Below are 23,584 nucleotides of genomic sequence, written 5' to 3'. Positions count from 1 at the left end.
TTCTTATTACTGTGACAGAATACATGACCAAAGCAACCTTGGCAAAGGAGACTTAATTTTGTCTCCCAATGTGAGGAGGCCATAGGCTCTCATGGCGGGAAAGGTACCGAGTGGGGGTGTGAAGCAGCTGATTGTACTGTGTCTGAAGTCAGGAAGCAGAGAAAGAGAGATGAAGACTGACTTCCTCTTCCTCCCCTCCAGGATTCAGTCTGAGACCCTAGTCCACGGGATAGCGCCATCCATGTCTGGGACCCCGGTTCATGGTATGGTGCCATCCATGTCTGGGTAGGACTTCCTTTCTCAGTGAAACTTCTCTGGAAATACCCTCAGTGATACTCCCAGAGGAGTATCTTCTACGTGAATGCTAATTAATGATCACAAGTCTACACCTTGTCAACGTGATACCCAAACATGTCATATTCAGTCATTATACTGTCTTAAAGGGTTCATGGCTATCTCATAAGTAAAAATTCATTTAATGTATTTCTAGAGTCCCCATAGTCTATAACAGTCCAGACCCCATTCCAAAGTCCAGTTCCCATGAAAGACTCAAGACAGTCTTACCTGTGAGCCCCTACAAGATCCAAACTATACATACTCATAATATATGCCAGCGCAGGGTACTATCACCCTTCTGAAAGAGATAAATAGGGACAAAGCAAGGGAAGACCAAAGCAAAACCCAAACCCAACAGGACAAGCAGCAAGTACTGTTGTTATGTGCCCAGCATCTTGGGCTCTGGGTGGCATCATCTGAACTCCAGCAGCCTTGGTATAGTGCTTCTCTTCAGCCTGATGCCTGTAGCAACAGGATATCCTTCTAGGCCGGCTACAGTCTGTGCGTGCACCTTAGGCTGAGTGGGCCATAGCCCCCGTGTCTCCAGATCCCGATGTCTCCTTGCCATCGAAGCATCTTTATCTCAGCTCCAAACAGTGATCTCTCAGGGACATCTTCGGGGAATCTGACCCTGCCACACAGTGCCTGGCCTCTGTGACTTTCTGGGGCCCAGTGCAAGTCTCCACGATCCTGTAACTCTCGTATTTTGTCTGTTTGTAAAGCCAGCATCATGTGAACAGCACTGTCAAGTTCTGTTCCCAGCTCAAGACACCACCAGTTCCTCTCCACCCTCCACCTTCCTTCCTGCACATTCCCGCACTAGAAGAGGCTAAGGCAGGTGAAGTGGCTCCATGGAAGCTAATTATGCAATTCAAAGTTGCTGAAGAAACAGACAGGCTTCACACGCTCAAATGCACCAGCATGCTCCTTTCTGCCCTGATTGGGCCTTGCTACGCCACAGAGACACCTGCTACTGTTTCCTGGAGAGCTACCCAGCTTCACTCCACTTGTATGGATTCAGGATGAACTTTCCTTTACTCTTTTACCACCAATGTGGCTATAATAGAGCAAGTAGGGTGCTGCTGCCTGGACCTAGACCAAGGGATGAATCTACTCCCAGGGAGTCCTGAACCAGTCACGTGGTGAGATGATAGGGATTAATGGGTGGGCCCAGGAATCCAGCCACTGCTGCATTTGAGTTACCAGTGTCTAAAAATGTCTGTATTTGAGGGGCTGTCAGTGCATGTCCTTTTGTCCTCAGGAGCTAGGCCACTCAGGTCCCCTCCTTAGAAGATCTCAACAAGTGTGTCAGGCAGGTGGTGAAATGAATGGATTCATCCTTAGGTTACTGTGAATTTCCTGACACCGTGTCAGCACTCACTAGGGACAGAATCTAAGCTGGACTATATAGTCACATCAACTTCTGCTTGACGGACTCCTTCAGGATTGGGAGTAGGTAAAGAACAATTGCTTCCTGAGCCCAAGTACCTCCTTTTCCCCTCCTTTATAGTCTCACATAGAAAAGAAAAAGTACCCCTTGCCAGTCAGTCAACACACACTCAGTTCACACACACACACACACACACACACAGAGTAATCTTGGGGAGAAGAAAGAAGGAGGACCTGAGGCTTAGCAGTAGGTCCCCCTGGACTGTCTTCCCCAATTTTAATGTTGTGGAAATTTTCATTCTCTTTGGAAGAATGCTCGCTGGTTGCCCCAAGCCACAAAAGGCTCAATGTGTAGTAATTGGGTGTCATGTTTCAAGCACAGTTTTATCCACATAGATCTAGTGATCACAATGGTCAGGTACTCTACTAATTGCTGAGGGAACCCCCATACTAGAGCATAGTCCCAGTCTGCAAGAGGCTGTATGTGATGGGAAGAGAAGAGGCTTTTAGTAAAAGGCATGCAGAATAAGATGGGAGATAGCATGAAGAGGAGGCCAAAAGGAGAGTGGACCCTTTCAAAAAAGATTGGAGGGCCCGGATAATGGAGAGAAATGAGACTCATGAGAGGCATTTTCAAAAAGACGAGACCTTTAGACATTGTGTCTAAAATGGAATACTTTGTGTGCTGCTGCAGGAGACATCACACTTACTCTCCAACAACAACCAAAAAAAAAAAAAAAAAAAAGGTCTGAAATACACGAAAGAAGCATTCTCAAGATAGTGCTCTCTCTATGATAGCAAAGGATCCTAACGTCACTGAGATGGGAAACAAGGTGAATCAATCTGTGATTGTCTACCTCACAGCACATGAAAATCAGGCAGATGTCCACAGAGACAGATTAGTGCGTCCATAGAGTCTAGAGTTTGAAGGACAGAGCAGCGGAGAGGAAAGAGCTGGGCAGAGACTGAGCTCTGCCATCTGTATGCAAAGGATGCTGTTCAGTGTTCAGCTGAGCATTGGTCAAATCATGAGTGTAAGGAAGCTAGTGAGGTCGGACATGGGCAATGCACTTCCCAGGGGATTAGGACCAACAGTACGAGCAGGTTTACAGGCTGGAAATGGTGTCTGTACCCAGCACACTAGAAAACAGTGTACTTGACAAGGCCTAGGGAAAGAACACACGTGTGTCTTGGCTCCATAATGAGAGATTCTAATTCTCTAGCGGAAGAACCATTCCAGGTCTCTCTAATGATTCAAGAATCAAAAGGGTCAAACTTTCCAAGTAACTTAACTTAGTCCCCAAATCCAAGAATATTTGTAAGAATATAGATGTATTCACATGTTTAGAATCCAGTTAAAAATTCCCATGTACTCAAACCCTAGGATCATATATAGCACCTCAAACAGAGCTAAATCCATTAATCAACCTCAAACTAAAGTGGATGATGGTAGAAATAGCAAACAAAGCCATTGCAAGGATTTTTTTAATGTGTTCTTTGAGAGTTTCATACATACTCAGGGTATGTTGATCACGTTTACACACCCCAGTTAGTCCTGGGTCCACCTCCTTCCCCATCATTTCCCAACTCTGTGTTCTCTAAAAGAATGAGTTCTACTATATTCTATTTGCTCTCAAGGTTAAAGAGAGACAACAGGAGATACTAAAGTGATCCACCACAGATTCTAGAGATAAAACCACACTGTATGTGCATCGCAGAAGTTGAGAAGTGCATCAGAAAGATTGACAACAGACTAGATATTGTAGGAGAAAAGATTGGTGAACTTGAGGCATAGAGAAATGAGACATTTTATAAAAGGTTTTATTTCACACTCTCTCTGTGTTTCAAGGAGAGTGTGGAGGCTGAAAACATTATTTCAGGAAGTTAGTTCTCTCCTTCTACCATGTGGGTCCTGGGGGTTGAATTTAGGTTGTTAGGCTTGGTGACAAGCACCTTTATCTGCTGAGTTATCTCTCCAGTAGTGGAAAAGGTTGTTTTGTTTTGTTTTGTTTTAGATATCAATGAACTCTGACAGAGTGACCTAATATATGTTAAACTGTAGTCTACAGAGAAGAAAAAAAGAGATTGGGACAAAAAAAGTCCCTGAAGAAACAATGATAAGATTGTTGACTAGATGTGTCTGGTGGTCTTCCCTCTGAAGACAGAAAGGTCAAAACAGGACAAGTAAAGTTATAAAGTTTTCACTCATTGAAGGATAGGGTCCAAGTGTGATGTAGGATTCCTCTCTGTATGCTGTGAGTACCATTGGTTAATAAAGAAGCTGCTTTGGGTCCATTGCAGTGCAGAATAGGGCAAGGCAAGAATTCCAAGCAGATAAGGAGGAGAGAGTAGGCAGAGTTAGAGAGATACCATGTAGCTGCCCCAGAGGAGAAGACACCCACACGCTGGTACCGGTAAACCATGAGTCTCATGGTAAAATATAAAATAATAAAAGTGGGTTAATTTAAGACATAAGAGTTAGTTAATAAGAAGCCCAAGCTAATGGGCCAAGCAGTATTGAAATTAATACAGTTTCTGTGTGATAATTTTGGGTCTGGGCAGCCGGGAAACGAATGAGCAGCCTCTGTCTACACAAGTGGTCAGCCATGGCAGTGCATGGATGTAATCCTAGCACTTAGGAGTGGAGTCAGAAGTTCAAAACAAGCTTGTGATGTATAGAGAGTTTTAGGTTAGCCTGGGCTGCTTGAGATATTGTCTCAAACAAACAAACAAACAAACAAACAAAAATTTAACAGATCAAGCCAATATTTTTAAAAAGGATATTCTTAGAGGGTCTGTTCTGGAAATACAAGACTCTCTAAACATGAAAATCATCATTATATTTTATTAAATTAGCAAATAAAAACATACTATTTATTCATAAATCCAGAAAAGGAATTAGAAAATTTAGCATCCATTCCACATAAGAACTTCCAGAAAATTAGATATAACAGGGAATTTAATTTGATAAAGTACATTTGAAAAAAGTTAGCTTGTCACTTAATGGTTATGGATGAATTCTCTCTCTCTCTGACTTTGTTCCCTTACCACTTCAATTCAATGTGGTACTGACGGGCTAAGCCAGTGTACAAAAATATGAAAAAGAGAAAAGAATTGGTATTTTAAGGGGAGTGAAAACTGCATTTTGTTATGAACCTTTATGCAGGAAATGTACAAAGTAGCTACAGCACCAGTACATATTTAGCAAATTTCAAAAATGTGGACACATTAATGCATAAATGTCACTTTGTCTTGCATGAGTTGCATTTCTTGCTGTTGTGACCCAGTACTGACAGGAACAGCTAATGAGAGGAACAAGTTGTCTCAGCTCACGGTTTCAGAGGACTCGGTCCACAGTCACCGGACTCTGTGTTTCTGGGCCTGTGAAGAGGCAGAACATCAATGCCGCAGGGATATGTGACAGACGTGTCTTGTGATAGACAGGGAGCAGTGAAAAGTCAAAGGTTCACTCTACTGGCTTTCTCCTTTTATAGTATATGGACACCCAATGCATGGGATCATGCCACCCACACTTTCAGTGTTCTTTCTCTTAGTTTCTCTCAAAATGCCTTCACAGACATACAGGACCCATCTCCAACCTCCTAGCTGACACTGAAAATTAGCTCTCATAGATGTTATGTAAATATCTTCCTATAACAGCAACACACAAACAGAAATAGAAACACATACCATTTAGAAGAGTAAAACTACAGGAAATAGTTTAAGACCCACGCACTGACAGCTGCTAAACCTTTCTGAAAAGAAAAATAAAGCCATGAGATATCCTGTATGCATAGATATGAAAACTTGATGTTTGACAAGATGTCAGTTTCCCAAATTCCTCTGTAGACCCAGCAAGACCCTAGTTAAATTTTAGCAGGAATACTTTAGAAATTAAAACAGCAAATTCATATGGAAAGACAAAGGACCCATAGCAATCAGGATCATTTACAACAAAGTTGTAGGACTGAAACTAATTAAATTCAAAATATATTTTAAAATTCTTGTATTTAGGTCTCATGGTACTGGCATCAAGGTCAGCATAAATGAAACAAAACATCCTGATAGAAATGAATATGGAATTGGAGTGAACACTTCCCAGAAGAAAATATCTAAATGAAATGACATTCAACTTCTTCAATCATTAGGGAAATGCACATTAAAACTATAATCAGGCACAACCATGCATTATTAGGATGATAAAAAATTTAAAAATTCAGCGTTCTAAATGTTGATGAGAATATGCAGGAATTGTGGTTCATTCACACATGGGCGATACTTAGCAACAAGAGGGAATAAATTGCCCGGATGTTTGAGAATGTGGATGATTTAATTTTGAATGCCAAAAGAAAGAGAAGTCAACTCCTCCCCCAGTAAAAGCGTTCCCTCGATTCCAGGACACACAGAAGAATCTGGTGACAAAGAAGTGATTAGTGTTTGCCTGGACCCAAACTGGAAGCAGTGGGATCTATGGGCACAGAGCAATGTAAACACTTATGGGAGTGAGGTATATGTTCATCATTTAAACTAGGATAACCTTTTTATAGGTATATACACAAGTCAAAACTTCTCAAAAAGCATATTTTAAATGAATGCAATTTATTGTGTGTTAATTATACTTTAATAAAACAGAGTTCTAGAAAAGCTTGGTGAAGCTCTCAAGCTGCACAGAATACTGGGGTCACAACTAACATCTAGAGGGAATTAGGAGGTGCCTGCGCAGTCCTAAACACCGGTCAGTCTGCCATCTACCTCCTCCCTCTCTCCTTTTAAAACAATCTTGGAGGTGGATGCTGGTTTGTTTCCTTTTAACAGGAGGGAACTGAGGCTCCATCACTTTCTCGTGTCTCCTAGCCATTACCAGAGGCCCCGAGGTCTGAACACTGGCGATTCGCTGCAGAATTTGGGTTCTGACCATTATGGCTAGGTTGATTCTTATGCCTTCTCATGGTCCTTTGCAGGAGAAAGATGAAGAATCTTCTTTGTTTGGGGATTTACTGTCAGAAGACTTGAGTAGATCCTCTGATGAAGTGCAGGTAAGGTTTGTGCATGCACAGGGCCTCTGCCTTCCCTCCTTCCCTTCAGGCTTCGTGTGCCCTTTTTTCCTCTAGCCCTCCACTGCCTCTCCCGAAGGCATAGCCACGGTTGTCCTCAGGTTAGCTTTGGGTAACTGTGACCCCCTTGTAATCAATACCTAATCCCACACCCCCCCTGCACAGCTCAGACCGCAAGTTATAGTTTGTGTTTCAATTGTTTGTAACAATTTTAGTAAACATCTTTTTCTTCTTCTGTGCCCAAAGAGAAGCTTTGGAGAGCTAAAATGCTTATTAGAGTACCCCCCCCCCCAGTGCTGTTCACCCCCCACATACGGAAGTACATATCATGTGATATATGCAGATACATATATACACACACATGCCCAGGTTCATCCACTGTAAGTGTGTGCACTTATGTACTACTTAGGTTCCTGTAAAGGTTCCCTCTTGTTGCAGGTTCAAGTCAAGTTTCATTTGGTTAACCAAGGTTTACTTGGTAGCATCCTCTTCTTTGGCTGTCCCTTGGGCATCTTCCTTTGTTACTTTCCTTCATCCGACTTACACCCTAACACTGTTTCTTTTTCAGATGGGGTCCACTCATGCCTTCTTGTGTCTTCTGTTTCTTGTTCACACACTGGGGAGTTGTGAGATCCCAATGCCCTGTGGTCCTACTCAGGATTTTGACCTAAGGAGCAGAGGAAGGCATTATCGTTTCTTGAGTAGGAGATTGACATGATCTGCCCTTTCTGTCCCAGTGACAAGACCAAGGCCAAACCTCTCCCCAAATGCAGAGGGCCTCTGGTGACAGTCTGCTGCACTCTTCTGCCTCGAGAAGCTTGTGCATCTCCGAGGAAGGCCCAGGTTGTGAGAATTAGCAGATGCATGATGGGGCAAACACTGAATGAAGAGTGGGGCTGGGTGAGCAGGGTGTGCTGTCAGGCAGATGGCACTGTATGGGGACAGGTCCTCTTTCACATTTGTTACTGTCCCCGGCTCTCTGTCCTCTGTTGTTTAGTGTCCCTCAGCACCCCAAGGAAGAAGGCTAAAGGTGTCTAGCTCCAACTCTTGAGGGAACAGCCAGGAGCCAGTGAGGAGAGTGGCTGGGGAATCAACACTCAGCCCCTGTACCTCTGAGGCAGAATGTACAGGACGGAGCCCATAGTGAAAAGCCACTCCTGGAAAAGCCTGTGTCGGTGACTGTCGCTTCCTTGTCTCACTTCTTCTTTCTCCTCCCAGAGCTTCGTGACAGCTGCAGAGACCCAGAGCTTAGGTGTGCCTCTGAGGAACCTGCACCGAGACACTCACTAACGCTAGGCCATTGCTAGTCCCCAGGCAGGAGAGGGACAGTTTAGTGGGAGAAGACAATTTTCTCTCTAATATTTCTAAGAGCAAGGCTGCTACTTTATAGACCCAAACATGGATGGAATGGGACGGGAGGACCAGAACCCTTAGACTCCCCGAGGACATCTAGGTAAGTCGGTAAGCAAGGAAGATCGATTTCCCATGTTTATCTCCCGACCCTTCCAGAAAAAAACAAAAACCCACTGAGATGACCGTGAAGAAGTGAAAAGGGCACACATCCACAAAGACAACAGGACGGAAGGGAGTTATTGGAAGATAAGCACTTAAAAAATATTTAGAATCGAGAAAATCGATGAAGGAGTTTGCACTGGCTTAGTAGAACTGAGAAAGGGGGAAGAAGTCCACAAGAGGAGGCCAGGAAAAGTGTAGGAGCTCGCCCCCAGGGCTTGGGGTTCTGCTGAGGGAGGTGAGGAGCCGGGCTGAGCACAGAGGTCTGTTTGGCAGCCTGGTGGAGGAGTGGCCTGGACCCCAAACTCCCTGCACCCGCTACATAGCTGACGAACTACACGCCCGGGGACATGACCTGTGAGCGTTACCTGGAGAAACCAAGAAAACACTCTGCAAAGCTGTCTGATGGTGAGGGGCTGTGAACCGAGAAAATGCCATTCCCCGTTTCAGATGGAGGAGCCCCACCCACTCCTCCAAACCAGAAATCAGGTGTTTGTTGGAGTAGTCCGTTGTTGCTGTAATCAATTCCCACAACTTGGTGGCTTAAAACAATCGTCCCTGTTGTCTTCCAGGCCTAGAGATCAGAATTTCCAGACAGGTCTCACTGCACTGTGTCTTTAAGTGTAGGTGGAGGGTTATTTCTGAGGTATCTGGGGTGGGGATGCTTTTCCTTGCTCTGCCAGTGGCTAGAGGGCACATACATTCCTTGCCTTTTACCAGTATCTTCAGGGCCACAACAGTACACCTCCCCACCCCTATCTGAGCATACTGACTCCCCTGTCATTTTGCCATATCCATTTAAATAAACCAGGATCCTTCTCAAAATCCTCAATTTAGTGGCATCTGCAAAGTCCCCTGTCACTGTAAGGAACATGTTCTCAGGTTCTGGAGACTCAGACACACTTCTTGAGGGTCATTGTTTTTCTTCTCCAGTCTCTCCTGCAGGTTGGAACTGTAGGCCGGGAGAGTTTTGTATTATTTTTTTTTAAATTTATTTATTATGTCTATAGTGTTCTGCCTGCATGTATGCCTGCAGGCCAGAAGAGGGCACAAGATCTCATTACAGATGGTTGTGAGCCACCATGTGTTTGTTGGGAATTGAACTCAGGACCTTTGGAAGAGCAGCCAGTGCTCTTAACCAGCCTCTGTATTAGTAACGTTTCTGTTATTTTGATAAAACACTGTGACCAAAAGGTTTTATTTGGGCTTACAGTTCCAGTCGGCTCAAGGTCGGTCATGGTGGGGAGGCATAGCAGGAAGTGGAAGCCGTGGCAGTAGCAGCGGGAAGCTGAGAGATCATATCTTTACCAGAGAGCATTAGATGGTGAGGATAAGCTGGGAGTAGGGCAAGGCGATGTGCTCTCAAAGCCCGCCCCCAGGGACACATTTCCTCCAACAAGGTCACGTCTCCTAAACCTTCAGAAATAGCATCTTCAAGTGTGTCCCGAGTGTTCAAATGCCTGACCCTAGGGGACACTTTTCTCCTTCAAACCATTACAAACTCCAAGACGTGACTAGGCAGGGAAGAGAAACAGTGAAGTTCATGGATTATTACAAATACCCGATTGCTGAGATTGACCAACACTTTTCGTATCTTACAAAACATGAAAGAAATGTAGAAACCAAGGAAATAAAAATACAGTACACAAATGAGAAAGGGGTTATGTTATATGACTTTGTTCATGGTGGCAACAATACAGCCTAACATGTAATAACATATCGCATATACATGATCGATATTCTGTCACCTACAATGTGTCATAACAGGGTCAATACTGGTGTAAGGAGAAATGTAATTTAATTATACTGTGGGGATAGAATACGGGGAAGGAATGATGGGAATCATTTAAATATATCCATCATTTCAGTGTCTAATAAGAAAAAATTGAAATTGATGAATTAAAGAATAGCAGCATAAGCCTGTTTTTCAGAAATAGAGGGAAGTACCCCAAGAAACAAAATGGTTAAAAGCAATACCTGATGGGAGGGTGGGGGGGTAAGGGACAGTTGGTTTTCTTTACCAAGTTTTACTACTAGAATTTTGACTCTATGCTTATGTTACTTTGATTAATAAGAATCCCGGAAGGAACTCCGAATGAATCAAGTTTCACCCCCCAAACCAGTGTGGATGTGCCCAGTGTTAACTCCCCTGGTGGCTGAGGACAAGTGGACCTTTCTGGGCCCCCATCTCATTCCCAGAATCACCTGAGCATTGTCAAGGTCCAGGAATTCTAGTGCCCCAGAATGTTGATGAAACCCATTGCTGATTGTGTTAACGTGTACAATACAACACTACCCCACGAATCTTGACCCAGTGGAACAATGGAAACATCTGTTTTCCTGGCCTTTGGGTGAGAACTTGTTTGTCTCGCTGTGCATTTTGAATGTCACAATAAGGTCTTCAGATGGACCTTTGCAGGATGGTTTGTTTCTGAGGAGACAGTCTTACAGGCGCGTTGGAGCAGGACACGGAGAGACAGTGCCACCACTAGCCCATGAAAGCTCCGTGGTTCCCCCCAGCTTGCCCCTCTCTCCTGACTCTAGGATATGGAACAGAAGTTAAGCGTGCTTTCCAACGTGGGCGATGAGGACCTCACTCTGAGCAGTGAGAGCTCCCTGCCATCCTTCCTGTTCCCTGAGGAATCCTCCCACTTCCGCCCCATCTACCTGGGAGAATCCACTGCGTTTTGCATTCAGCTCTTTTGTATCGATGAGAAATACGAGGCAAGGCAAGTGCCGATCTCTGTTTGTTTGCTGCGCTAAGCACTTCTTAGGTAATAATTTTTCGGAGTATGTGGTAGCTAAGCCAGACCCCATATCCTAACCTTCTGGGAACCTTAAAACAACAGATTCTTGGACCGCATACAGAGATTCTAGTTCGTAAAATCTGGGTAAGACCTACAGAATGGGCCAAAAATCTCTGGCCAGTTCTGTTTCACCCGTAGCACAGTTGAAGTTCTAAAAATGCCTACTGGGTAGCCACGTACTGTTTCCATTCTATACAGTCTGCGTTTCTCTGGTTGGTAGCCGTTTCCACTAAAGTTTCAAGTGGTCTGGTTGACTCAGTGCTCATTCCGGAGCCGGTGATGGTCACCGAGTCGTACTTCAGTGTGCGCTCAGTCTGTTACTTTGTGCCCCATCCTTAATCTGGAGCAGGAGACAAACCAAAATGTAGGGCATAAAAGGAACACCCCACAATTCAGGAAAGCTTTTGGAAGAAGGAGGCGTGATATCTGTCAGTCATGGCTCCCACTCCCTTTCCCTCAGGAGCACCCATGTGTGCTATGCTTATGGCCCCCTTTCTCAGTCTGAATAGGAGCTGCTGCATGATGCCTGAATTCAACATCTCCCTCAGCAATTGCCTATTATAATCTTACCCACAAACTATTTTGAAGAGAAAAATATGTGCCCATTTTAATAGAGTTAATAGGTTTAATAGATTCTACAGTACCTTTGAGATAACCAAAGACAGTTCTGGTCATTTCCTTTTTAGGGGTACATTTAAACATAACCCCACCTTTTAGCCTCTAGCAGTATGGTTTTTAATATTAAATGTTCAACTTTTATGGAGATTGTGGAGGTTGAAAAGAGAAACCATTCTATTTTAATTACAGTGTAGACCAAAGAGCCTGGATTGACCTTCTATATTTGTTTTATGTTTCTTTTCTCTGTGTTTTTAGATAAAATTTTGCCTAGACAGTTACTTTTGATTTAGTTTGATGATACCTTATGATTTGCCTATGGAAATACAAATGTGGCTGTTTAGGAAAATTTGTGCAACTAAAAGTGAAAAAGATCAGACTAGCCTATCCCATAGCTGTGTCTCTCCTTAACTCCTCCAGGAAGAAAGGGGAAGATCACGTACACAGATTGACCATCATTAGTATTGGCTTTGAATTGCAGATATTATTGGTCACTGTGAGAGTGTCCAAAGATATTTTGTTGCTGCCATTTGAAGCCTATGGTGCAGGTGTATGCAAGTGATTAGACACTACTGGCTGGCTTACTGCTGAAAGCTGGGGGAGGGGGCGAGGGGGTTAGAAGGGGTGAGGATGGGGGGTTAAGGGGGTGGAGAGGGTGGGAGGGCACATAATGAACTGTCTCATGATGCTACATTTATTTGCAGTGCAGTAACATTGTTCACTGTCTTGTTAACAGGTCCCTGGATTTTATGAGTTTTGTTTTCAGTCTTTTTCCCGTGAGTATATGCTGAATTTTGAGTAATACAATTCATTTTGTAGTTAAGTTATAGAAAGACAGAATACTTATGGTACAGACATTTAAAATGCTGTGAATGTTGAGGCTTGAACTGCTCCCCGGTTCTGAAAAGATGGTCAAATGGCGTATCATAAACTCTTAAAAATAGAAAATATTATCATTTTCAGTAACGTGTCTGCTGTGCAATCATTTCTTTTAGAGACAGTATTCCAGTGGTTTATTGGGATTAAATAATTCATGGTCATATATGAAAATGCCAGCAGTTAGGAATCTTTAGTACCTCGGATTGTTGGGTTTCTTTCTGGTTTACATTGGCTCAGACTGTCCTGGCACCATTACCTTGCTTTGTGGCAGGTGGGAAGAGGAAACTTGTGGTTGATTTCCAGCTTGGCTTCTCTTCACTGCTTATTCCTGGGGCCTAACATGGTGACTGGCATGTAGAAGGAGCTCAGCCCATGTTGGGCATCGAGTCTGAGATCAAAGTGCAAACATACCCCTCCATCCTAGAGACTCAGAGCCTCTCCATTGTCCCACTGTTGTCTGGGGAGGGGAACCCTAGGCAACAATTTATCATTGGAAGGAAAGGAAGTGGAGAAGCACCACAGTCAAGGGAAGCAGTAGGTCTTTGAAAGGACCTTGCTCATGTTTCGCTGTGACGGTTCTGTGTACAAGTTGACTCTTCAGTGGGCAGACTGGGGGCAGAGTATCTGTTGTTTCGTGTGTCCTTTCTACTTGTAACGTTGAGATCAAAAATAAGCATAGTGTAATTATTATGTGATATCAGGTTTTACTTCCTCGTTTTTTCAGAACTCCAACAGTCTTAGAATAGGGCAATATATTCTCCACTGTGGTTTCTTTAAATTGATTTTTAAGGCATCTCCAAAGCTCATAAAGCTATGTGGATTAACCCAAACAAAGAATGTTCAAAGCTGGTTCCCTCAAAGATGCCTTACAGACATTTCACTGAGCTTCGTTCCTGTTTTCACATCCACATCATAGAAGTAAGACTGGATTTTAATGGGCAGAAGACCTGTTTACATTTTGACTCTATTTGACTTGGGGATATAAGGATACAGGAACAAAATACCTTCATTACTTCACCTTTAATCCCTCAAATCCAAGCTGAAGCAACTCATTATCCTCAGCACCCCCCTCCCTGAGGAAGCCCACGGAGACTTGGCACCCAGTCCTCATTTTCAGCTTGAGTAGCTCAGCATTGTGATTCTAAAGTCTCTCTGAAAGAAGCTGTGTTATTTTGCTAGAAAGAAGGAAGATAAGGTCACATAATGACTCACTCCTTGGGGCTGCAAAATGTCCCGAGGGCCTTGGATTAGCCCAAGTAATACCTTCACAGGGTTCAAGAGGAGGCGAAGTCCCAAAGGGACAAATTAGCTCTGGGAAGAGCAGGCTGCTTCTGTGGGGACCTGGGGCAGGATCAAGTGGCTTCGAGGAACACAGACAGCCTGGAGCTGTACCATCTTAGACGCTGGAGTGAGTGTTCCAGTCGCCGCGTGAACAAAGAGTAAAAAGGAAGAAATGAAGCCCCCGTTAATAACACATTTCGCCCAGTTCAATGTCTCAGATGCGGCATTGCAGCGTGCAATCAGTGTCAGCCCTGCTAATGAGCTGTTTTATATTCTTCCTCTCACACTACGCCTTGAAGTGCAGTGTTTTTAGATTGCGGCATTCCTCAATATAAGAACTGAATTTTCATCAGCAGTGCTTAATTCTATTTAGGTCTCATGAGATTTGCAGTTGGCTAAGAAACTTTGTATATTCAAATTGGCGTGGATAGATTGACATGACTCACACACACACAAAACTTGTCCAATAAGTGAAATTTGGTGCCAGTCTTTAAAGTTTAAATTAATGAAATTAAATTAATTAAATAATATTAAATTAAGCTTTTAGTTTCTCAGTCACACCAGCTACAATGCAAACTCTCATTGGTCACATGTAACCACTGGCTGCTGCCTGGGACAGCAAGGTCTAGAAAGGGAAATGGCATCTGTCAGGACTTGATGATCCTCTTATGTCTTCTGGGGTTCGTGCTTGCCTTTAGATTATCCCCTCAAAAGGATGATGCCATGACAAAGGATTCGTGTATAGCCAGAGGGCTTTAAAGGCAGAAAGGCTGGAGTATTACCCACATTTCACAGAGGAGAGGCCAAGGCTTCTATGAATCTCATTTCTTAAGTTCAAGGCCCTTGTTATGATACATATGCCAGGCTGGGTACAGTCTCCAGAGCTACGAAATTGTCAGTGAGATCAAGTGCTAAGAGTTGAATGTGGTAGCACATCCCCCTAAAGCTGCAATCCCAGAACTTGGGAGGCTGAGGCAGGAGGATATGAGTGATTAGTTAGAGGCTAGGTTTGACCGCATAGTGAAGCCTGGTCTCAGAGCAGCCGCACCAAGAAGAATCTACTTCTGTTATGGTCGTTTGTTCTGCTCTCAGGCAGCTTCGCTGATGTCTTCTCCACCTTCTCCTAGTGACTCGGCTCCACGAGTTGTATTAATGACTCTCCAAATGGTGGAAAAGCGCAATGTGCACTCTGTCTCACTTCTGTTTTCATTTGTGTTTTATAGCATGAATTTGCTTAGTAATAAATGGCTTATTATAGTCTCCAAATACCCTATTGACTTTTAAAAAATCATTTTAGGATAAGAACTTCTGCTTGATATCTGTGCCCCATCTCACCCCTGAGTTCGTCCTCATCCAGAACTTTGTAAAGGTAGTCCCGTACAACAACTGCACCCTGGAGCATGACCTCTATGTGTTCCATCGCGCTGGCTTGCTCAGGTAAGTGAACTCATGTGTTGTGTGACTTCCTGGGATATTGACAATGTCTTGTGCTGGTTTGAATGGAAAATGTCCCCCATAGGCTCAGGTAGTGGAATGCTTGGTCTCCAGCAGGTGTGTTGTTTGGAAGAGGTTATAGAACTTCTAGAGAGTAGAGACGTGAGCAGCCCCTGAGGTAGCAGGCCTGAGAGAGCGACCTCTACAGGAGCATGTACAAGGGAGCCACTGCCGAGGGAGCAGGCCCGAGCCAGAGACCTCTGTGGGACTCGGTCCCAAAACAGGGACCTCTGCAGGAGCAGGTCCAAGCAAGCAACCTCCATGGGAGCAGGCCAGAATGACACACAGGATTGCAGAGCAGCCACCCCCCCCCCCTGTGCTGAGCGACCTTCAGGAACTCTGAGTGACCTCCAGGGTGAGTGGAACCTTGGCCCTGACTGCACCACAAGGATCAGTCAGCTGAGCCTAGGATCCACTGGCACCTGGAAGATTGATCACCAGAGACACAACCCCAACTATATCAATCAGAGGAAAAGATGGATAGACAAGGTAAGAACACAACACTACAAAGAGCAACACGGCACCAACAAAAACTAGTGACCCTACAACAGCAAGACTTGAACAATCAAATCTAGATGAAGCAAAAGAAAATGACCTAAAAATATCTTTAGAAGAATGTTTGAGGCCCTTAAAGAGGAAATGAAAAATTTCCTCAAAGAAATGGAGAAAAAGACAAACAAAAAATTGGAAGAAGCCAACAAATCCCTTAGAGAAAACCAAGAAAAAGCAATCAAACAGAAGAAAAAATGATTTAAGACTTGATGCCTGAAATAGCAACAATAAAGAAAACACAAACCAAGGGAATTATAGAAATGGAAATTATGAGAAAATGATCAGGAACCACAAATGCAAGCACAAACAGCAGAATACAAGAGATGGAAGAGACAATCTCAAGTGCTGAAGATACAGTAGAGGAAATAGACTCATTAATCAAAGAAAACATTAAATCTAACAAAAGCTTAACACAAAATATTCAGGAAATATGGGATAACATTAAAAGATCAAACCTATAAATAATAGGAATAGAAAAAGGAGAAGTCCAACTCAATATCACAGAAAATACATTCAACAAAATCATAGAAGAAAACTTTCCCAGCCTAAAGAAAGATATGTATGTGAAGATACAAGAAGCTTACAAAACACCAAATAGACTAGATAAAAAAAATGTCCCCTTGCCACATAATCAAAAGAAAAAAGAAAGACTATTAAGAGCAGCAAAGGAAAAAGGCCCAGTAAAATATAAAAGCAGACTTACCAGAATTACACCAGACTTCTCAATGGAAACAATGAAATCCAGAAGGTCCTGATCAAGCATTTATGCAGACAGTAAGAGACCACGGATGCCAGCCCAGACTACTATACCCAGCAAAACTTTCAGTCACTATAGATGTACAAAACAAGATATTCCATGACAGAACCATATTTAACAAATACCTATCCACAAACCCAGCCCTACATAAATTACTAGAAGGAAAACTACAACCCAAGGCAATTAGCTACCTCAAATAAGAAACAAAAAACAAAAAAAACAAAAAAAACCCACAGACAATTGATGATTTCACAGCAACAAACCTCAAAGAAAGAAAGAAAAACCACACAAAATAACATCACCAACAAAATTAACAGGAAATAGCAATCACTGGTCATTAATATCCCTTAATATAAATGGACTCAACTCACCTATTAAAAAGACAGAGGTTAGCAGATTGGATAGGGAAATATAATTCATCCTTCTGCTGTGTACAAGAAACACACGTCAACCTCAAAGACAGACATCTCCTCAGAGTAAAGGATTGGGAAAAAATATTCCAATCAAATGGACCTAAGAAACAAGCTGGTGTAGCTATCCTAATATCTAACAAAATAGACTTCAAACTAAAATCAATCAAAGGAGCAAAGGAGACAAAGAAGGACATTTTATATTACTCACAGGAAAAATCCATCAAGAGGAAATCTCAGTACTGCTCCACATACAAGGGCACCCTCATATGTAAAAGAAACACTTCTAAAGCTTAAATAATATATTAAACCCCACACAATAATAGTGGGAGACTTCAACACCCCACTCTCACCACTGGACAGATTTGTCAGTCAGAAAATTAACAGAGATATAAGGAAACTAACAGATGTTATGACTCAACTGGATTTAACAGACATCTATAGAATATTCCATCCAAACATAAAAGAATAGACCTTCTTCTCAGCACCTCATGGAACCTTCTCAAAAATTGACCGCATATTAGGCAACAAAGCAAACCTCAACAAATACAAATAGTCGAAATAACCCCATGTATCTTATCAGATCACCATGGCTTAAAATTAGAATTCAACAGCAACACTAATTCCAGAAAGCCCACAAACACATGGAAATTAAACAATGCTCACCTGAAGCATCAATGGGTCAAGAAAGAAATGAAGAATTAAAGACTTCCTAAAATTCAATGAAAATGACCACACAACATACCTAAATTTATGGGACAAAAAGTATTAAGAGGAAAGTTTATAGCACTAAATGCCTACATAAAGAAGATAGAAAAATCCTACATTAGTGAATTAACAAAATACCTGAAAACTCTAGAACAAAAAGGAGCAAACTCACCAAGGAGAACTAGATGGCAGGAAATAATCAAATTGAGAGCTGAAATCAACAAAATAGAATCATCATCAACAACAACAAAAAGCAATACAATGATCAATGAGATAAAGATCTGAAATCAATAAAATAGACTAACCAAAAGGCAGAGAGAGAACATCCAAATTAACAAAATCAGAAATGAAAAGGGGGGCATAGCAACAGACATGGAGGAAATCCAGAGAACCATGAAGTCATATTTTGAAAACCTGTACTCCAAAAATTGGAAAACTTAAAGAAAATGGACAATTTTCTGGATAAATACCACTTACCAAAATTAAATCAAGACCAGATAAGCAAATTAAATAGACATATAACTGCTAAAGAAATAGAAATAGTCATCAAAAGTTTCCCAACCAATAAAAGCTCAGGATCAGATGGTTTCAGTGCAGAATTCTACAAAATTTTCAACGAACGACTACCAATACTCCTTAAATTGTTCTACACAATAGAAACAGAAGGAACATTGCCAAACTCTTTTTATGAGGCTACAACTATCCTGATACCCAAACCACACAAAGACATTATTAAGAAAGAGACTTACAGACCAATCTCACTCATGAACATCAATGCAAAAATACTCAATAAATTACTGGCAAACCGAATCAAGAACACATCAGAAAAATCATCCACTATGATCAAGTTGGCTTCATCCCAGAGATACAGGGATGGTTCAACATACAAAAATCTGTCAATGTAATCCACCATATAAACAAACTGAAATAAAAAACCCACATGATCATCTTGTTAGATGCTATAAAAGCCTTTGACAAAATCCAACATCCATTCATGATAAAGGTCTTGGAAAGAGCAGGGATTCAAGGAACAAACCTAAACATAATAAAGGCAACATACAGTAAGCCAACAGCCACCATCAAACCAAATAGAGAGAAACTCAAAGCAATCCCACTGAAATCAGGAACAAGACAAGGTTGTCTACTCTCTCTCTCTATTCAATATAGTACTTGAGGTTCAGCTAGAACAATAAGACAACAAAAGGAGATCAAGGGGGTACAAATCAGAAAAGAAGTCAAACTCTCACTATTTGCCGGCGATATGATAGTCTACATAAGCAACCCCCAAAATTCTAAGAAACTTCTACAACTTATAAATACCTTCAGTAATATGGCAGGATACAAGATTAACTCAAAAAAATATCAGAAGCTCTCCTTTACACAGATGATAAATGGGCTAAGAAAGAAATCAGAGAAACATCACCCTTCACAATAGCCACAAAAAACATAAAATATATCAGAGTAACTCTAACCAAACAAGTGGAAGACCTGTATGACAAGAACTTTAAATCTCTGAAGGAAGAAATTGAAGAAAACATCAGAAAATGAAAAGATCTCCCATGCTTTTGGTATGTAGAATTAACATAGTAAAAATGACAATTTTACCAAAGGCAATCTACAGATTCAATGGAATGCCATCAAAATCCCAATGAAATTCTTCACAGACCTCGAAAGAATAGTACTCAACTTCACATGGAAAAATAAAAAGCCCAGGACAGCCAAAACAATCCTGTACAATGAAGAAACTTCTGGAGGCATCACAATTCCTGACTTCAAACTCTACTACAGAGGTACAGTACTGAAAAAAGCCAGGTATTGGCATAAGAACAGACAGGAGAACCAATGAAATTAAAACAAAGATAAATGGTGCTGGCATAACTGGATGTCAACATGTAGAAGAATGAAAATGCATCCATATCTATCACCATGCACAAAACTCAAGTCCAAATGGATCAAAGACTTCAACATAAAACTAACCACACTGAACTTCATAGACGAGAAAGTGGTAAGTACACTTGAATGCATTGGCACAGGAGACTGTTTCCTAAATAACCCCAGTAGCACAGGCACTGAGAGAAACAATTAATAAATGGGACCTCCTGAAACTGAAAAGCTTCTGTAAAGCAAAGGACATGGTCAGCAAGACAAAATGGCACCCTACAGAATGAGAAAAGATCTTCACCAACCCCACATCCAACAGACGGATGGTTTCCAAAATATACAAAGAACTCAAGAAACTGGTCATCAAAAGATCACATAATCCAATAAAAAAAATGGGGGTACAAACTTAAACAGAGAACTCTCAACAAAGGAATCTTAAATGGCTGAAAGACACTTAAGGAAATGCTCAACATCCTTAGTCATCAGAGAAATACAAATCAAAACAACTCTGAGATTCCATCTTACACCTGTAAGAATGGCCAAGATCAAAAGCACTGATGACAACTTATGCTGGAGAGAATGTAGTGTAAAGGGAACACTCTTTCATTGCTGGTAGGAGTGCAAACTGGTACAGCTCCTTTGGATATCAGTATGGCAATTTCTTAGAAAGTTAGGAAACAACCTACCTCAAGACCCAGTTAATACCACTTTTGGGTATATTCCCAAAGGATGCTTAATCATACCACAGGGACATGTGCTCAACTATGTTCATAGAAGCATTGTTTATTATAGCCAGAACCTGGAAACAACCTAAATGTCCCCAAATAAAGAATGGATAAGGAAAATGTGGTACATTTACATAATGGAATACTATACAGTAAAAAAAATAATGACATCTTGAAATTGTGGGCAAATGGTTGGATCTAGAAAACATCATATTGAGTGACTTAACCCAGACCCAGAAAGACAAATATTATATGTACTCACTCATAAGTGACTTTTGACATAAAGCAAAGAAAGACCAACCTACAATTCATAATCCCAGAGAACCTAGACAACAAAGAGGACCCTAAGAAAGACATACATGGATCTAATCTACATGGAATGTAAAGAACAACAAGATCTCTTGAGTAAATTGGTAGCATGAGAACTATGGGAGAAGGTTAAATAGGAGAAGAGTGGAAGGGAGGGGAGTGAAGAAAAATATATAACTCAATAAAAAGAATTTAAGAAGAAAGTAGAGACTGTGGAGGAAGTATGCCACTGGGGACAGGCTTGAGGGTTTGTAGCCCTGTCCCACTTCTAGTTTGTACTGTTTCTGCATGTCATGAACGATGTTACCTTACAACTTCCATGCCTCATTTGCCCTGTGGACTCTCCCCATGGAACTGTAAGTGAAAAGAAAGCTTTTCTTCCATAATTTGTTTTTGATCATAATATTTTATCATAGAAACAAAAAGTAAAAATCTGTGTGTCTATTCATCCCAGACAGCACAACAACAGACCAAACAAATGATCTAGTTGTGTGAGAGAATTGTCTGTATTCTATCAATCATATTTTAATAAAATGCTGATTGGCCAGGCAGGAAGTATAGGCAGGTCAACCAGACAGGAAGTAGAGGCAGGGCGATGAGAACAGGAGAAAGCTAGGGAGGAGGAAGCCCATTCCCCCAGTTCTGCCCAGACCACCGGAGAGGCAAAGTGTAAGCTGCCCTGCTGAGAAAAGTTCTGAGCCATGTGGCTAACATAGATAAGTAGCCTGAGCTAATGGGCCAATCAGTTTATAATCTTATGGAGTCCTCTGTGTGATTTTCTTTTTGTCTTGCCGGTTGTGGGGTACCGGGCAGGACAGAAACCCCAACAAGCCGGCCCTCATGTTAGAGTCTACACAATCTAGCTTGTGGCATTGAGCTCACATGGGTTAGGAGTTATTTGTCGAGACATGAGTGACTTAACGGCAGCTGCATCCCTGAAAAGTCCACACCCAGCATGGACGATGACCCCAAAACTCTATTCCTAGAGTTCCTGCCCTACCTATAGCCAGCTCTTCCATAATCCTCTCTTCTCTCCAGCTATTCTTCACTGTTTATCTAACCTTGGAAAGGATCTCATTTTCTGAGTACCAGCTTTGTTAGCCCAGCACATTTCCATAGTTGAGTCTTATGAACTTCCTTCTTCCCTCATGGGGAATAACAATTCTCCTCTTATTCCCCCAGGATCTTACATCCTTTATTTGCCTTTTTTGAAAATTCTCTGTGAGTCTTGGAAAAGGTGATGGAAATGTCTTACTGTTGTCTTCCATTATGGCTGAGCAGTGAATCACTGTGCTTCAGTAACAGTCACCTGTTGTCAGCTGTTCTGAGTCATGGCTAGAACTCTCACCCACCGAGAAAGAATTCTCTCCTCATGAGAATAACAGTATTCTATGGGTGTAAGTAGAAATAACAGGCACATCACAACCACTTAACAAAATAGCAGTTGATTTCCTATGGGGGCCTATGATCTCTACAGCCATGGGTTTTTCCCCCTGGCTTCCAGTATCAGACATTAGTTAACTCCTGTAAAGTGGACCTAAAACCCAATCAGAAAGCAGTTATTTGTGATGGAGCCACGGTTGCGCCAACAGACATTTCTTGTCTGGCAAGAAATGTTGATAGTATAACATGCGGGGGCCAGCACTGTGTAGGAATGTTGGTGACAGTTCTTCCCCTATAAGCCTGTATCATCCTCATATCAGTCAGGATTCTCTAGAGGAACAGAATTGATGGAAAGAGATTTATTAGTGTGGCTGACAGAATGTGGTTTAGCTAGTCCAACAATGGCTGTCTACCAACAGAAAGTTCAAGAATCAAGTAACTGTTCAGTCTACAAGGTGGGATCTCTCTACTGGTCTTTAGTATATGCCAGAATTCCAGAGAAGTAGAGTAGTATCTAGTGATGGAATGGACTTACCAGTGAGAGTGAGGGCAAAGAAAGAGGCGGGGGGGGGGCTTCCTTCTTCCATGTCCTGTATATAGACTGCCTGCAGGTGAACCTTTTCACCTCAGAAAATTGGGATAAAAAGTGGATCGTCCCACTTCAAAGGATAATTGAAAAAAAAATCCCTTACATGTATACCCAGATACTTGAGTTTTAGTTAATTCCATATGTGGTCAAATTGAAAGCCAAGAATAGACATCACAATCCACCTCTTGCCAGCTTCACACACAATCATATCTTCTTATGCCATGCTTAATTTCCAAATGAAAACAATAACTATGCCATAATATGCTTAGTATGATATAATTTATAGGTGGACTTCTTTGTCCTGCCAGCCAGTTTCCAAATAGCAACACAGAGACTTATTATTAATTATAAATTCTTGGCTGATAGCTCATGCTTGTTACTAACTAACTCTTAAATTAACCCACATTTCTTCTCTACGCTCTGCCATGTGGGTCAGTACCTTTTCTCAGTACAGCAAGTTCATCTACTTCCTCTGCATCTCCTCATGGCTCCCAAGACCCCTCTCTTTCTTTTTTGTGTTCTCTAGTTGTCTGCAAGTCCCAGCCAACCTCTCCCTGTCTAGCTATTGGCCAGTCAACTTCCTTATTAAACCAATCATAGTGACATATATTCATACAGTGTAATGGAATATTCTATAATCACTATCAACTATCCCTTGAACAATTGCAAATGCATTATATATTTTTTAGAATAGGTGGTGATGTCCTTTGAGGGACATTATTTTGGTATCTCAAAACTTAAATATTACAACCACTGATATTCTTTCAATTCATGTTGTATTACATGATAAAGACATCAAAGAAAGAAAATACAAATATCTGTACAATCACATTTTTAATAAAATATGACAAAACACTCATGGTACTTAATTCTCATTTCTGCAACTGGTCACATGAACTTAGC

The 23,584-nt window shown here is 41.8% G+C and overlaps 1 protein-coding gene across 3 annotated transcripts in view; it reads left to right on the top strand.

Annotated features, from left to right (window-relative positions):
- Cfap61 (cilia and flagella associated protein 61) overlaps window positions 1-23,584 on the top strand; it is a 290,445-nt gene that overhangs the window by 70,179 nt on the left and 196,682 nt on the right. For all 3 annotated transcript variants that reach the window (XM_087911144.1, XM_087911142.1, XM_087911143.1), the window contains exons 10-13: window positions 6,687-6,761; window positions 10,836-11,020; window positions 12,450-12,489; window positions 15,171-15,310. In XM_087911144.1, coding sequence (XP_087767270.1) covers window positions 6,687-6,761; window positions 10,836-11,020; window positions 12,450-12,489; window positions 15,171-15,310 — 440 coding nt within the window. The remainder of the gene's footprint in view (window positions 1-6,686; window positions 6,762-10,835; window positions 11,021-12,449; window positions 12,490-15,170; window positions 15,311-23,584) is intronic.

This window comes from Myodes glareolus, chromosome 10, assembly GCF_982192425.1.
Source record: "Myodes glareolus chromosome 10, mMyoGla1.1, whole genome shotgun sequence".
NCBI lineage: Eukaryota > Metazoa > Chordata > Mammalia > Rodentia > Cricetidae > Myodes > Myodes glareolus.
This window is presented reverse-complemented; position numbering and strand designations above follow the sequence as displayed.